General features: G+C 45.1%; 2 protein-coding genes across 6 annotated transcripts in view; one reads left to right on the forward strand and one right to left on the reverse strand.

Moving 5' to 3' along the window:
- Positions 1–69: 69 nt before the first annotated feature.
- On the forward strand, positions 70–6,553 carry LOC114508494 (UPF0428 protein CXorf56-like). Of its 3 annotated transcripts, none has more exons than XM_036011555.1 (2): positions 70–214; positions 1,228–6,553. In XM_036011555.1, the coding sequence occupies exon 2, from the start codon at positions 1,331–1,333 to the stop codon at positions 1,997–1,999; it is 669 nt and encodes a 222-aa protein (XP_035867448.1). In that variant the 5' UTR covers positions 70–214; positions 1,228–1,330; the 3' UTR covers positions 2,000–6,553. The 3 variants fall into 3 exon arrangements, with proteins under 3 accessions (XP_035867448.1, XP_035867447.1, XP_035867449.1); XM_036011554.1 differs by having other exon boundaries at positions 91–292; positions 1,228–2,196; XM_036011556.1 differs by having other exon boundaries at positions 92–292; positions 1,351–2,196.
- The window catches only part of IKBKB (inhibitor of nuclear factor kappa B kinase subunit beta), a 50,600-nt gene continuing 39,768 nt past the window's right edge, over positions 6,245–17,076 (reverse strand). For all 3 annotated transcript variants that reach the window (XM_028526393.2, XM_036011552.1, XM_036011553.1), the window contains 7 exons: positions 16,955–17,064; positions 15,220–15,269; positions 15,011–15,110; positions 14,655–14,802; positions 11,158–11,285; positions 8,864–8,954; positions 6,245–7,192 (listed from right to left, as the gene is read on the reverse strand). In XM_028526393.2, the coding sequence (XP_028382194.1) occupies positions 7,127–7,192; positions 8,864–8,954; positions 11,158–11,285; positions 14,655–14,802; positions 15,011–15,110; positions 15,220–15,269; positions 16,955–17,064 (693 nt within the window). In that variant the 3' untranslated portion in view covers positions 6,245–7,126. The remainder of the gene's footprint in view (positions 7,193–8,863; positions 8,955–11,157; positions 11,286–14,654; positions 14,803–15,010; positions 15,111–15,219; positions 15,270–16,954; positions 17,065–17,076) is intronic.

Raw genomic sequence — 17,076 nt, forward strand, 5'->3', positions numbered from 1 at the left:
CGCCCGGCGCGCGTCTGGTGACGTCACGATAGGAGGCGGTGCCAGCGCGCGGCTGGGACCGCGCTACTTCCGTTTGTGAGACGAGAGAACCGAACCGGGAGGGTGGAGAAGACTGGAATTTGGATTTGGCAGGAGGAAGGTGGACACTCAGAACTGCATCCCAGTGGGGTCAGGAAGACCTGGATTCCTAATCTAAGACGTATCTGTTTGCCCCGTACGTTTCTCTGAAATCCTCTCCCTAAAAGGGAAAAATTGGAGCCCGGTTTTTGACGCTGAAGTCAAACTTAAGATGGTAGGGTCTATAAGGTGGTGGGATGGGAGAGGAATACTGAAGACTGCGCACATTTTGTGTGCACAATAATAATTATTGAATTCGTGACGTATTTAAAATGTGATTTGAGGCAACACCAGGGTCATACGTACTGTCAAAACTTTATGTGAGAATATAGTGCAGTCCACAGTGCGCTGGCGTACTCCTGTACTCCGGGCAGCAGGAGTCTGGAATGAAATACGACGATAATAGGAAAACCTCCTATGTGAAACATTTTTTATTCTTCTGCCTTTTGTGGTGGGGGCCAAAGTGAAAAAGCCACTAGAAAGGGAGAAGTACTTAACCTAAGCTGTTACTACAACATGTTGACCTATATCTAAGAAACTTAGTTCTGCTTGAGAAATAAAAATGTAACATCAGCAATATTTTCCGTGTTAATTCCTGGGGTTCATATTAAATTGCCACATTCCAGGCTATTGCTTTGTAAATAAAATTAAAAGCTTATTACAAAGCGATACATGATTGGCTGTAGAAAAATCGGGGAAAAGTATAAAAGGAGAAAAGAAAATTAAAGTCAATGAACATCTTGCCATCCATCTTAATTACTGTTAATATTTTGGGACATACATTTCCAAGTCTTTGATTCCAGTTCATTTAAAATTCTCATATTTTAATAGTGGAATAATGCTTTAGGTATAGTTTCTTTGATTAGGTTGTGCTTGTGTTTTTTTGTGTTTACAGTATCAGTGTGCATCTTAAGTTACAGGTATTGGACATTTGTATTTTTTTTTGTGAATTTCCTATTTGTATCCTTTGTTCATTTTTCTAATGGGGTATTTGTCTATTTACTAGATTTTTAATGTTACTCCTAACCCTTTCTGTACACTGTATTTGTATGGTTTTTGTAAATATTTGTATTTGCTACTTATCCATTGCCTTTTACCTTTATTCTGAAGCTTCTTCACGCTTTGATTCCCACCTTCAATTAGAAGTGAGTCATCTGGATTTCTGCGTGACTCCTTATTTTAGTGTTGAGATTGTGGGCTTACCCTATGAACTATGCCTAAAATTGTGTCCAGGTCCGTTGTCTGCTCCTACACACGGGACCGGGAGGAATATGAGGACAGTGAGAAGCCCCTCCACATCTACTACTGTTTGTGTGGCCAGATGGTTCTGGTGCTGGACTGTCAGTTGGAGAAATTGCCCATGAGGCCCCGGGATCGGTCCCGGGTGATTGATGCTGCCAAACATGCCCACAAGTTTTGTAACACAGAAGACCAGGAGACTATGTATGTTCGCAGGCCCGAAGGCATTGAACGTCAGTACAGGAAGAAGTGTGTGAAGTGTGGACTGCCACTCTTCTACCAGTCCCAGCCAAAGAACGCTCCCGTGACCTTCGTTGTGGATGGAGCAGTAGTCAAGTTCGGCCAGGGTTTTGGGAAAATGAATATATATACTCAGAAGCAAGAGCCTCCTAAGAAGGTGATGGTGACCAAACGGACCAAAGACATGGGCAAGTTCAGCTCTGTCACTGTGTCTACTATTGATGAAGAGGAAGAGGAGATTGAGGCTAGGGAAGTTGCTGACTCATATGCACAGAATGCCAAAGTGATTGAAAAACAGCTAGAGCGCAAAGGCATGAGCAAAAGGCAGCTGCAAGAGATGGCTGAACTGGAAGCCAAAAAAGTGAAGATGAAGGGGACATTGATTGACAACCAGTTTAAATGATCAGGATCTTCTTTGAACCCAGGCTAGAGGCAAGTATTTAGACCAGAGGCCAAAAAATTTTCTTGACTGCAGGGACTGGTTCCTGCCTTTATGCCCCAGCAGAATGCTTTATGCTGCTTCCTACATTCAGGTGGTCTTGGAATCCATCTGACCTGCTTTCTACAAATGGATTTTTAAAATATATGGGTCTTCTGTAGGATTTTTGTGTCCATTTGATGTCAACTTCTTTAATTGTGAAGAAACTCTATGAATAGATTAGTGCTTAAGTGTCTTTAGTTTCCAAAGTAGCTGTTCTTTAATAAAATGTTTAAAGATTTTTGAAAAAAAAGGTGGATCTTAGTTGTTTTTGTTGTTTTTCCTCTCCATCTCTATTCCAGGCTATATTCATATTATTTTGTTCTGAAGAATGACCATTCTTCATTAAAGTTTTTATTCATCTCTGAAAAATGAATGTTACGACTTTGGGAAATTGTGGGATCATTTTTTATATGAGTATCATGTCAACTTAAAAAAACCAAAAAACAAAAAACAACGGAACCAGTGCCAGAAAACCCAAGGGAGATAATCAATTCTCTGTCCTTTTCTTTTTGGATCAACCATTAACATCTGATCCACCTAACTATGCAGATCCCGGCTCCTGGGGTCTGCGGCATTGTGGGTGAGATGAGACAAATTCACACGGACTACTGAGTCCTGTCGAGGAAAAGGAATGGCGAGGCCACTCTCTCAAGGGGAGAGTGCCTCGACCCTTGCCTTGACAAGCTTTTATTGGGTTCAATTTGCATAGGAATACAGGGTGTATATGTAAAGCTCATCAATCATTGTCAGGCAGAAATGATTTAAACAATAGATAACATTCAAAGAACTCTGAGGGCTTGTTCTGAGTCAGGGTCAGATAATTAAAGGGCATAAAACTTTGAGGAACAAACTCCCTTCCTGCTTGGACCCTTATCATTTAAATTGAGGGTATTAGCAAAGTAGGTTTTATAGGATTTTATGCATTCTTTTTTAGGCCTGATGCCCTAGGGAACCTTCCCTTTCCACCACAGGGCTGCACCACCCTCCTGCATTGTTTCAGGCTTAAGTCAGGCAGGGGAAGTAAGGCAGCCAAGAGATTAGGAGACTTCTTGCAGACAGAATGAGGACTCAGGCTATATCAAAGCCGAGGGGTGAGAATCCATCACCCCCTTACTCTGTATCTCCCCAAGTCCTTCCCTGAGGGCCCCTTCACAGCCATGCCTGTCTTAGGTCATCCCTCTTTTGAGGAATCTTACCCATCATTGGCTGACCAGTCATCCACCGAGGAGCCAAGCAGGGTGAAGAGGAAGGAGGCAGAGGTGGTGCCCCTAAAAGGCAGATAAGCTTTGTCTCCTAAGTGGCTTATGGTCCCAAGGTCCTTTACTCAGCCTTAGCCATGGGGGATTACAGCTCCTGAAACCAGGCAGGGTGGTTCCCAACACTTAACCACTCTCTTCTTGAAATAGTGTTTTCAACTGGCTTCTAAAATAGTATATGCTCTGCATTTTCCTTCTTCCTTACCCTTCTGTAGTAGCCACTCCTCAAGTTTGTTTTTTTTGTATTGGTTCCCAGTTCCATTCTCCAGCCTCTGTGGGAAAGTGCCTCTGGCCTTGATCTAACCAGCTTTTCCACCTTGTCCAGTTTTACCTGTTTAAATACCATGTCTAGCTTGTAGTTTCCTAAATTTGTATTTCTAGCCTTGATCCCTCTTGAGCTCTAGTACCATGTATCAAACTGCCTACTGGCTATCTCTAATTGTCCACAGTAGGCATCTCAAAGATAAAATGTCCCACAGAACTCCATTCTTGCCCCACCCACTAGCTTCTCCTTAACTTTTCCCCATCTCAGTTAATGACACTTTTTAAAGTTTATTGGGGTGACATTGGTTTCAAATGTATATTGCGTTGTGTGCCTACCACCCAAAGATAAATCATATTCCATCATCATATATTTTGTCCCCTTTACTCTTTACTACCCTCCACCTCCTTCCCTCTGGTAACAAGACTGTTGTGTCTGTGAGTTTCAGTTTTATATCCCATATATGAGAGAAATTGTGGTTCTTAGCTTTTTCTGACTTAGCATCATATTCTCAGTGTCCATCCATGTTGTCACGAAGGACAGTATTTTATCTTTATTTATGGCTGAGTAGTATTCCACAGTAAAAATGTACCACATTTTTATCCAATCATCTGTCAAAGAACACTTTGGTTGTTTCCATGTCTTGGCCCCTGTGAATAATGCTGCAATAAACACAGGGGTGCATATGTCTTTGCAAATAAATGTTTTCAAGTTTTCTGAGTAGATAGCCAGAAAAGGGATTGCTGGATCATATGGTAACTCTATTCTTAATTTTTTGAGGAATGCCATACTGTTTTCCATAGTGGCTGTACCAGTTTACATTACTCCCAGCAGTGAATGAGGGTACCTTTTTGTCCACATCTCCAACCCTTGTCACATGTCTTGCTGATAGTAGCCATTCTAATAGGTGTGAGGTGGTATCTTATTGTAGTTTTGATTTGCATTTCCCTAATAGCTAGTGAAATGGAGCATCTTTTCATATATCTATTGGCCATTTGTATGTCATCTTGGGAGAAGTGTTCAGGTTCTCTGCCCACTTTTTTAAATTGGACCGTTTGGTGTTCAGTTATATGAGTTCTTTGGACATTAACCCCTTGTCAGAGCTAATGTTTGCAAATATCATCTCTCATTTGATTGGTTCCTTTTTAGTTAATGATACTTTAATCCACCCTGCCATCAGACAAAAACCCTGGGAGTCACAATTACTCTTTTCACGCTGCACATCCAGTCTGTCAGCAAGTCTTGTCTGATCTGTCTCCAGAATATACATTCTCAACTGGATTACCTCTCAGCACCTCTACTGCCCCTACCCTAGTGCACTCTACGTGATCTCACTCCCCAGCTACTGCCGTAACCTCCTCAGTGGGCTTCCTGCTTCTCCTCTTGTTCCAAGTAGGACACGAGTGTTTTTTTAAAAAAAATGCATATCAGAAAATGTCATTCATTTGCTTAAATACCCTCTTGTTGCACTTAGAATAAAATCCACACTCCTTTCCATGGCCTACAAGGCTTAATGTAACCTATCCCCTACCATCTCTCCCGGTTCTGACTTTCCCGTTTCGTATGTATCAGGATTTACCGCACACACGTACCCGCTCCGGGGCTCTTCTCACATTGCTCAGGCCTTTGCCTGGCTGCCTTCTCACCATCCAGACCTCAGCCCAGTAATCACATCCTTGTCACATTCCTGAACAAGATTTATTAACACTCTCTACCCATTACTATGTTTCATTTTCTTCATAGCATTGAAACTATTTGAAACTTACACGTTATTTGTCTATTATCTACTGCTTGTTCTACCCACCTTCCCACCAATGTAAGCTCCATGAAAGTAAGGAATTAATTTTTGTTTGCCATATAGAGGTGCTCAATAAGTACTTATTGAGTATCCTAAATTGCAATTTTGCTGAAGTGTCAAATGCTTCAAATTTCACAGGATTTGGACACATCATGATGTAGAATGGCTAATCATCCCAGGTTGGCAGGAACTGAGTTTACTGGGATACAGAACTTTACAGACTAAAACCAGGAAAGTTCTGGATAAACCAAGATAAGTTAGTTGCTCAACCTTAAGATATGTCACCATTTCAACAAACTGTGACAGTAACAAAATATTGTCAATAGGTTCTGCAACTTTAAGCAAAATGATATATAATGAAACCAATTTTACCATAGGATAATTGATACAAACAAGAGTTAAGTTCCTATAGTATCTCATCAACACTGTAGTGAAATGACATTGAATGAAATGTTATTCAAAGACCTGTTTACTTTAATATACCAGTGTACAATGTGGCTCTAAGAGGCAATTAAAACATGAAATATTTCCAAAACTTACTTGACCATGAAACCCTTCTGTAGTATTTCCATGGAAGCCATTTTGTGAAACTCTTCTGTTCCAACTTTATTCTCTAACCAAACTCATTTCTGTCATCATCTGAACTTGTTTTGCTTTCCTGCTTTTATGTAAAGTTTTATGAAATGTCAAAGAGGCAGTCCTAGTGCTACAGCACTGTTTGGTAAAGGCACTATTCCATCTTATAAAATTTAAGTTGGATTATGAGTTCATAAGTCATAACCGAAGGCACTATAAAAGTGGATTGTGAAACCCACTATGAGTGTTTGAGTCATATTAGAAGATACAGAAACGAGTTTTTAAATAAAACAATTTAATACTGCTAGATGATATGAGGGGCAGGGACTCCCTGGCCCCCTACCACCACACACGACGCGACTGAGCAAGGACAGGAGGTGTGAGCATTGTGGTCAGCAGGCCAGTGGTGACAGGTAACCTTTTCTCCTTTCCTTCTTCTGCATGACAACTCACTCCCAAGTCATCTTTGGGAACTAAAAGAAGGAAGCTGCTCCTCCATCCTGGTTCTAGTGAGTCACTCCGAGGCTGAAAGGACTACAGACAGGGAGCTTGCATTCACAACCTTGCCAAAGGGAGAATAACAACCAACGTGTAAGTAAAAGGACAATTTTAGCAGCCATAAAATGAAAAAATGGGAGAGGAAGGATGGGGCCAGGCCAAATGCATGACTTAAAAATCTGTTCAAGAGAACCCAAATCCAGGGGAATATGGATGGTGAGGACATGTGGGTCAGGGCCTCTGGAGATTAGGAGGGTTCCAGAGAAGACAGGCCGGCACCAAGTGCTGTTCGTACTATGTCCCCCAAAATTCACTTTAGACATTTGTCCAGTGGTCTTTGTGCAACTGTACTTGAGTACTTTTTTCAGAGAAGAGGAAGTAGTTTCTAGTGGTTTAGTCTCCCGAATGCTCATGCCTGGCATCCATGTTTGCTGGGCCTCTGGGATGGAGGACTTCCAGTGTACGGACAAGCTGTCGGCAGTGCCCACAGAGGGCCACACCCTTGGTCCACAGTCAACACCACAACTGTGGGACAAGTGTGAAGGTCTCCATCTGCATGCCAAAGATGCTGGGTGCCAAAGACATCTGTATAGCAGGGACCACTGTGGGAGGGCCTCAGGCCAGGCAGCCCCATCAGGTGGTCAAGGCCACACACACAGTCATGAGGCCTGCTCCAAGCTATTCTGCTCTTCTTCCTCCGTCTGCAACCAGCTCCAGTCTAGAGACTGAAAGTCAAATGGCAGGTTAAAAATACAGCAGCCACCAATACACCTCAGGCTGTTTTTCTTCTCTGGGAGGCAACCAGCACAATGTAGAAGGAAATATAAACCCTCTCATTAATAAGTCTTATTATTGCAGGGTACCCTTGAGCTAAAGGGACATATTCAAAACCACAGAGGATCTTTTCTTTGGACTGGCTTACAGTCCCTGAGATTCCTGGACTATGGAAACTGGAAAGGCAATTTTAGTATTACTTGTACTCATGGCATTTATTTACGCCCACTGTGGGTAGGTAGTATGAAAAGCATTCCAGGTGGAGCAATATCATAAGCAAAGGCCCTGTGGCTATAGGAGTACATCATAATCTAGGAGCAAAGCAAATCTCAGTTATTGATTTCCAACCTCACCAGGGGAAGTACTCTAATTAAAGACGTCCTCTTCCTCTGGTAGAAATGCAAATTAGCAATGAAAGGATTAAATATACAGTCCCATGAGGAGGAAGAGCAGCAACAACAGGTACACAAAGCCACCAAACCAGAGAATGACACTTGAATAAATACCATATCATCACAATTAATGGTATCCCCTCTGATCCTTTTGAAAACTAAGAAATTACGGGGGAGGCTAGCAGGTAATTGTACTGGCGAGAAGAGGCCCTGTAAAGGTCTAAGGGAATGACTTAGGATCCTCACCGTAATGTTGGTTTTGTCTTTTTTTTAATCCTCGCCAGAGGATTTGTTTTATTGACTTCAGAGAGAAGAAGGAAGAGAGAGAGAGAGAAACATGGATGTGAGAGAGCAACATTGACTGGCTGCCTCATGTACACGCTCTGACAGGGATGGACCCCACAACCTGTTGGGTGCATGGGACAATGCTCCAACCAACTGAGCCACCAGACCAGGGCAGCTCTGCCTTAATGCACCTATATCTCGACTGGCTTTCTTTAGGTTAGTTTCCCTATAACCAGTACTACCTACTGCTAAGCTCTGAGTCCCTGAGAAGCTGGGCCATGACAGGTTCTTGCTTTGTCCCTGAAAGCCAGCACAGCACCCACAACACACAAATGCTCGGCAATGGAGCAAAAGTTGCCGGGGGTGAGGGTGCGGGGGGAACAGGGCAGGTCTTTTCGGAATAATATTACCTTCTTCATTGCCAAATGTTGTAAGGATTAAATGAGGTAATGCACGTAAAGTACTTGTGCCCATTTCATAATGTGAGCATTATTTCGATGATGAATAATAATAAATATGTACAGCTGACCCTTGAACAACACAGTTTGAACTACGCAGGTATACTTGTATGTGATTTTTTCCAATAAATACAGTAAATGTATTTTCTCTTCCTTATGATTTTCTTAATAATATTTTCCTTTCTCTAGCTTACTTTACTATAAAGAATACAGTATTAATACATACACAAAATATGTGTTAATTGACTGTGTTATTAGTGAAGTCAACAGTAGGCTATTTATAGTTAAGTTTGTCAAGTCAAAAGTTACATGTGGATTTTTGATTGTGCAGGGGGTTAGTACCCCAACCCCTGCATTGTTTAAGGGTCAACTGCACTAGAACACCCTGCGTGTATACTGAGATCAAGGAAACAATGCCTTTCCATTTTCTTTTTCTCATCTGCTGTAGAAGGGACACAGAATAGCTGGGGTTCACACAGGCCATTACCCGTAAACTCTGGTCCTGTTCTTTCATGGTGTCTTGCATTGCGCTTTCAAGCTGGGTGCAGAGAGTGTGTGCTTCGGCCACCAGTGCGTCACTAAAGGAAAGGATCAAGTTGTTAGAGAGTGGTCAGCATTATTTTTTCAAGATGATACTGTTTTAAAATATGCTAAAGAAATTTTAACAAAGTTTTAAAAACTGAGTGAGAATTATTTTGGTGCCGAGTGTCTTAAAGCACCATGTTGTAAGCGAGTGACCTCATGCCTCCAGGGAAGCACTCTTTGGAAGCCCGAATCTGGTGTTACCTGTCACGGTGTGGGAAAGCAAACCGACCCCTGCTTAATAAAAAGGTTAAAAGTAAAAGAGCTCTTTTGGACTTAACTAGATAGCTGAATTTATTAATTCTTTCCAAACTGCCAAAATCTAAAGATAATCCCAAATCACCTGTTTTCTAATTTTTGAAATGGCAAGAAATAGAGAGAGACCAAGCAGTTTCACCAGGTCTCCACAGTCTCTTGAGATCCGACAAAAAGCAAGGTCTGGGAGCTGGTTTCATTTCACCTGTGCTCTCCCCCTTCTGTGGCCACCATGCACGTGTTCTGTCAAGAACGGGCCATGGGGAGACAGGGGAGAGTGTAACAGGCCACCCGCCTTTTCTAACCGCAGCTCTATGACCTGTGCTCCCAGGATAACATTTCCAGATCTTTCCGTGATTACTGGAGGGAACAGGACAAATCCCGGAAAGCAGTGTCCTCTCACCTTGCAAGGTGTGGCACTCTGATGGAAGGAACACAGGGCGCCTTTCTGCTTAATCTCATCTCCAGGACTACTGACTAGGTTCAAGGCTCAGTGCCGGCTCCAGAGGACAACGTGGGAGGCACAGGACCCAGGCATTATCCTCAGGGACCCCACGGTAGGTTGGGGAGGGAATCGAGAACCTAAGGCCACATGTGATTAAGTACCAAACCACTACAGGCTATGAACTCCCCAAATACTGGGACAGGACTTTTTAAAACAACTTTATTGATACCATAAAGTTCGCCCAGTTAAAGTGTACACTTTGACGGCTCAGGATATTTACAGAGTTGTGTGACCATCCAAATCATGTAGTCTTGGAACATTTTCGTCACCCAAAAAGCAATCTTGTACCCACTGGCAACCACTTCCCATTCCCCCTCCCCACCTGCCCCAGGCAGCCATTAGTCTGTTTGCTCTGTCTATAGACTTGCCTACAGGAACTGACTTCTTCTCCAGTGTCTAGGGCGTGGCACATAGAACATGTCGAGTTAATGGGTGTGGGACTGAATTAAACACAAAACCCCCATAGGAGGTCCAAGAAGAGAGTGACCCCCGTGTGTTCCGGTGGTCAGGGCTTTAGAGGGGGTGGGAAGCAGATGTGCCCTCCAGATGGGAGGACCGTCTCCGGGAAGTTCTCGAACTTGAGCGTGCGTCAGAATCAGCCGGGGCTTCTTAATCCCGACAGCTGTGCCCCACCACCGAGCTTCTGATGCAGAATCTGCATTTCTAACAAGATGCTGCTAATGCAAGTCTGAACCAGACTTGAGGAACCACTGGGCTGGCGCAAGGAGTTTGTGTGGGAACAGTGGATCCCCCTGAGCTGCTCTGAGGGGCTGTGAATGCCTGAAAAGACTCAGGATGTATCCTCTAGGGAGAAGGAAACCATTACAAGTTACTGGTCAAGGAGTAACTTGATCAAAATGGAACTTTGTGAGGACTAACTTGACCAGAGAGGGCTTGGAGACAGAACCAGGCAGGAAGCAGGGAGGCCGAAAGACTTGCCAGAAGGGGCTGAAGTGCTCTGTTCACCACCTCTGCAGCAGCGGTAGAGGTGACAGGAGAGGAGAGGAAGGGACGAACGGGAGGTGATGAGAGGCAATGGGAGGAAAACGGTAACTTGGTAACTCAAAGTGGTGGTGGCGTGAGAGGGAGAAGGCAGATGACTGGGGGGCAGGGGGGAATCTGGTTTTGAAGACCAGAGAGTGACTGATAGACTACAAAACAGCCTGTGACTGACTAGCACTTTTCAACATTCTCATTGAGCAATTAGTAATCCAACCCTCACACAAGAAAATTTTGGTTACTGAGATATGTTGACTCCCAAGACACTAGGAAGCGTTTGTGCCTGCAGTGCCACCATGGGTAACAAGCACAAAGGAGAACACGCACAAAACCATTAGACAGGCGAAACGGCCCATCAGCGATAAACATCCACTTCCCCGGCAGGACCTGCTGACGCGCCCTTGAATGTTACATCGGGCTGTTAACCACGACGGACGTACCTTTTGCTGACCGACTCCGGTAAGCAGTCAGGGGCAGTGGGAGGCTGAGACATGAGCTGACCAGAGTGGCTAAGGCGAGAAGCGTTCATGCTGTCTGGGCTTCCACTGACAGGACCACGGACCTTGCTCTGAAACACAGACCGAAAGGGAAGTCAACCAAGTTCTGGAGCAAAGGGAAAAGCCAACTCCTGCATTCACATCATGGTATTTCCTCACGAGACAATTGGTTATCAGACACATGTTATTCCTAGAGGATCTCGGTCAACACCTCTATCCATGACAATTGGCAGTTTGCCTTTCTGTTTAGAAAACATTTCTGTATTAGGTGTACATTTTGATAAGAGATTCTAAATACAGTCATCCCTCGCTATATCGCGGTTCACTTATTGAGGCTTCACTGAATAATAATACTTTGAGATACAGTGAAGCCTCAATAAGTGAACCGCAATATAGCGAGGGACGACTGTATACTTCACTGGTGAGTACCCATATAGAATTTTATGTTGTTAAAATACATAGGTTTAAGAGTGTAGAAAGGGTTTAAGAGCATATGAAGTGTTTATAAGTGTGGGAAAGGTTAATAAGAGAGTGGGAAAGGTTTATAGGAGTGTGGGAAAGGTTTATAAAGCCTTAAAATATATATAAATAACAAAATATGTATAACGCCGCTACTTCCGAGGATTTTCACCTGTGGCGGGGGGCTCTGGAACGTAACTCCCACGATAGGTGAGAATCACTGTATAGGGAGATTTGAGTGCCTGTATTTGTAGGCTTTATTTCATTAAGTTTGATTGCTTAATGAACTCTTATACGGAAATGAAAAGTGAGATGTTTTTACTCTTTTCCAAGTAGAAGACTAAGACACATAAAAAAGTTGTCAGTGACTTCCTGCGAATTGCACCCTCTGTGGACGCTGAGAAGAAAACCAAGATGCTCTGACTCCCAGGCTGCTGCAGCCACTCCGCATCGAAGCCATGATGCTAAACCGATGGCTCCTGCTCCAGCTACTTGCACCTGCTCAAACCCACAGCCCACAGACACGACCTACGGTTGACCTTCTCAGCACCTCCTCCTCACTACGCCTTCATCTGTGGGCCTCACCTGCTGCTCATTAAACCCTCTCCTCACCACCCCCGCTGCAGCCCACAGCTTTTCATCCCTCTCGGCCGCTCAAACTGTGGGACCTGTCCTGGCTCCACATCTTCCCTTCCAGCCAAACGTCAAGGTCCAACCTCAGCCAGCCATTCAAGTCTCCTAGTCTTCCTGCCCTTTGTCTTTCTGCTGGATCTTCCCTGCTGATTATCACCATCGGAGAGGCCCAGCCATCTACCTCCTTTGCTTCTTCCTTGGTCCACAAGTGAGGAAGGAGATCCCCATGGTGCTGTTCGGCTCCTCACCCTTCTACTGGCCTATCCTGTGCACACAGGAACTGCTCAACTCCAGCCCCACTGAGTGGCCCCTCATGCTTGACAGTGGGGTCTGCCAAAGCCTCAAATTTGTTCTCCAGCTGCCACCAGAGTGAGTTTTCTAAAACCCTAATGGGATCCTCCCATTCCCAAAATTAACTCCCTTCAGTATGAGATGAAAAAACAAATACTGCAATGTTTCCTCCATCTCTTTAAAATAAAGTGTGGCCTGAATGAGCTAGCCCTTGCCTGCCTGTCGAGTGCCATCCCTGGGATGCCCTCCCCAGCACCACACCAGCCTGCTGATACCTCCTCCCTCCAGGCTTTGACAGAGCAATGTCTTTGTCCTGGAATGTCCTCATCTCCACCTAGCCACCCACCTACGTCCTACGGACACTTTAGGTGAAACAATACCTCCTTGTGAATGTTCTCTGTGGGCCCTTCACCTCTAAGACTGAAGCTGGCATTCCCCCTCTGCATTCATGCCACAGCTAGTGCTTATTACAGCTGCTGTATGGCACTTCCTGCCCTGGACTGTCGTCATTCCTTCCCCCGTCTGGGCACCTCACCAGATCATGAGCTCGTCGGGCCAGGCACCATGCATACTTTTCCTCCTGCAGCTCGAGTTTTCAGCTCCCTCCTGGGCACATACAGTCAGCACTCAATCAAGAGTGAATGGACGCAGACCAGGCCATCGCTTGTGAATACCTCAGCTTCCCTCTTCAGTATTCTTTGCCTGGTCAAATCTCCCGTTTTTTCCCTCCTTACTTATAGAAGAAAATGTCATTCACCCCTTCCCAAGGCCAAGCTCATGATACTGACCTCACCATCATTCTCAAGACTGAAGACTAAACTGTCTCCTGTCACTTTGATGCTGTGAATCCCCAAACACTGTCTCCTGCTAGGCCTGTAAATATACTCCAGTTTCCATGATCTTAAAAAACACCATCCTTGTATCCTGCTTCCACCTTAAGCAACTATATTCCCATTCTCCTCTGCTCTTTTTTTTTTTAGATTTTATTTATTTATTTTTAGACAGAGTAGAAGGAAGGGAGAAAGAGAGAAGCATCAATGTGTGGTTGCCTCTTGTGCGCCCCCTACTGGGGACCTGACCTGCAACATAGGCTGTGCCCTAACTGGAAATCAAACCGGTGACCCTTTGGTTCGCAGGCTGGCACTCAATCCACTGAGACACACCAGCCAGGCCTCCTCTTTGCTCTTAAAGGCTATCAATAACTCCATGGCTCTCTTTTCAATCTCTTCAGCTTTGTGCAGCCTTCACCGTGAGGGTCACTCTCTCATCAGCTCTGGTTTCCATCACTTTTGCCTGGCTCTTTTCTCTTCTCTGTCCTGAGCTTTCTTTTTTGTGTTATGTTTTCCCTCTAAGCAACATTCAGTGCTCACAGCTACATGAGACAGGTGGTGGGCACAGAAAGTATAAACTAGAACAGATGCAGCACACACAGATGAGGACCCACCACGTCATGCTGCCATGCACTGCAGAGGGCTAAGTGCAGGACCCCCAGAAGATCTGTCCGTTCCTAATTCTAGAAACCTGGAAATGTAAGCTTTTGGAAAAAGGGTCTTTGCTGATGTAGTTAAAGGTCCTGAGATGAGATCATCCTGGACAATTTGGTGGGACCGAAGCCCAGTGACAAGTGTTCTTCTAAGAGACACCCAGGAGACAGACACAGAGAAGGCCATGAGAACATAGAGGCAGAGAGCGGAGTGGTGCACCCGGGAACACCTGGGGCCACCAGAAACTGGAAGAAACAAGGAAGCATCCTCCGCTGGAGCCCTCAGAGGGAGCTTAACCCTGCCAGCACCTTGATTTCAGACTTCTGACCGAATACACCGTGGTAAGTTATTACAGTGGTCACAGGAAATGAACACATGCATAAACAGAAACAATGGGCCTAGGCCCTAACTCCGCCCCCCACTGCTCGCTCTAAGGCACGAAGAAGTGAAAGCCAAGCAGCAGCAGCTGAGCGGTTATCGGTGGGTTTGTGGTCCCTCTTGCACGGCGATGACAGCGCACAGAGGGAGGAAGGCCTGGAGTGGGCTGCGGGCCTGGCCACGGGGCTCACTCACACACGCGATCTTCAGGAGATTCCAGAGCTCCTTCTGCCGCTTTTCCTGAAGCCGAACAACAGTCTTCTCATCCTCATTCATTAAACTCACCACCTCTTCCACCTTGGGCAACAATTCCAGAGCCTTCTGCTTGCAAACCACAGTTTTACTGTAAAGAGTAAACAAGACAAAATGCAGTGGCATTTCAAGTAGAGAAAGCAGGAGAACATAATCCCTGGCAGTTATGAGTCCATTCGGCAACTGTATAAAAATTTTCTTCTGGTGGGTAAGCGCATCAGAGTGGAGTGAAGAAATGGCCTCACAAGGCTTGCTGCTTCTCCACATTCCCCCTGGAGTAGGAAAGTCAGGGTTCATACCTGAGCTGTGTATAAATCACTCGCACTTTCTTCTCAAAGGCTTGGATGGCCTGAAGCAGCAGTCGCACCATTTCCTGACTGTCACCCTCAGTCCGTTGGTCTGGAAAGAGGGAAGGAGGTGCACAGTTGCTGCAGGGGGCCGGCATGGAGACCAGGGCCTCACACCTGAGGCAACAAGGGACCCGAGGCAGACATAAAACCCCGCTCACCTCTTGGTTTTTCCCTGAGTCTCCTGTAAAGCTCCCTTGCTTGCTCTTCTCTGAAATACATGAAGAAGAAGTTCTGTCTAGATTTGAGGCCAAATTAGCACATTTGAAGCATTAATAAGCTAATTCCTGCCAGTAGAGTTGCTGATTTCTAGAAATAAGACTGACACTATGTCTTCACTGGGGAAAATGATTATTCCTGGTGATATTATAGATGATTATCTATAATAAGGAGATGATCATTATCAAACATCTCCAAAGTTTCAGGAGAGACGACCTAAAGGAGAGGAGTCTCCAGTCTGTCCCATGGAATTCCTATCCCCTCGGCTTCCGCAGCAGTGCTTCCGGGTGCCATCCCTGGCCCCAAGCCAGGAGAACACAGCTCTCTCTTAGAAATACGAGCCCAGGTGGACACAAACTCCTGTCCCTTTTTCACCTTAACACAGTGAGACTGGCTAACATTTTCAGAGGTGACTTTCATTTGAAAACTAGAGGAGAATGAAGGTGCATATGACTCATGAAAATGCAGAATACAATCAGATTTCTGACAGTCTGGCTCCTGGTCCTGAGAATCTTGGTAAAAGCATCAGAGGATACTGCTGAGCCCAAGTGAGAGCTCCTGAGAGGCCGATGTGCTCGCTGCCTCCCTCCACTCTGCACCCTGGGGTCCGTGTGCAATTTCCTTCATGCCAGGCGTCCTCTTAGAGCCAAGGCGAAGTCCTGACAAATACCTCAAAAGAACAGTTTCCGGGTCCAAACTTCTAAGAGTTGCCAGTCTCGTCCTTCTCTTTGAGCTACACCTGGGTCAGGGTGGGCTGGACGAACAGTGACGCCTGATGCCGTGGGAAAGGCTCCTTGCAGAATAACTTTCATAGTTTATAAACTACTGCTCTATGCATTATCTGAACTGATCTTCCCAACTTTGGGAGGTCAGACAATTTTTTTGGCCACTAAATACAAGGGGTGGCCCTGCCAAAAACAGGAATCATCTTCTGGAGGGTAGGGCCCTTGTGAGTGTTCTAGGAACCCATTTGTATCACTGCACCAGCTGGCATTGTGGTGAGAGGCTGTGTTCGGCTTCAGTGAATTTTTTTGGAAGACTCTTTCATTGCATTTGCCTGTTTCATGATGGGTGATTTATAAGTGCACCTGCTCACACTGCACTGAGTGAGTGTTCAGCAGTTTTTGACCAAAAATGGCATGACCCTCATGCTGCACCCCCCATTCACCTGATCCTGCCCCAAACAACTTTTTTCTTGTTTCCCAGATGGAAAAAAACCTCAGAGGGAAACATTTTGCCAATGTGGAAGACGTGAAACAAAAAACGGTAGAAGCACTAAAAGGCATCAAAGTTGACAAGGTCAAAAACTGTTCTGAGCAGTGGAAAAACATCTTGATAGGAGTACTGCATCAGATGGAGAGTACTTTGAAGGTGACTGAAGTTTAAACATGCAAGAATAACACACAATTTTCATAAACAAATTCCGGGGTTTTTTGGGTCCCCACCCCACCTTGTAGATATGGAAACTAAGGCTCAGAGTGATGATGATCTGTCCTTGCTCATTTCTGGAACATGCAGAGATGACTCACTGGGGGTGGGGAGGGTGCATGTCTACAGGAGAACAGTTCCATGAGCTTACTTAATAACCACACAATTCCAACACACATGTGGAAACTCCAGTTCTGGCCTGTGTGTATGTCGGGGACAGCGTGTGTGCCCCGCCCAGCTGGTACTCACAGGTCGTCCAGCGTCCCGCCCTGCTTCCGACCCATCGGGCTTCTCTGCAAGTCCACAATGTCCGTCTGCAGTGCCATCATCCGTTCCACCAGATGTTTCACTTCATTCTCCTGGTGGAAGAG

Source organism: Phyllostomus discolor, chromosome 11 (assembly GCF_004126475.2).
Source record: "Phyllostomus discolor isolate MPI-MPIP mPhyDis1 chromosome 11, mPhyDis1.pri.v3, whole genome shotgun sequence".
Lineage (NCBI taxonomy): Eukaryota > Metazoa > Chordata > Mammalia > Chiroptera > Phyllostomidae > Phyllostomus > Phyllostomus discolor.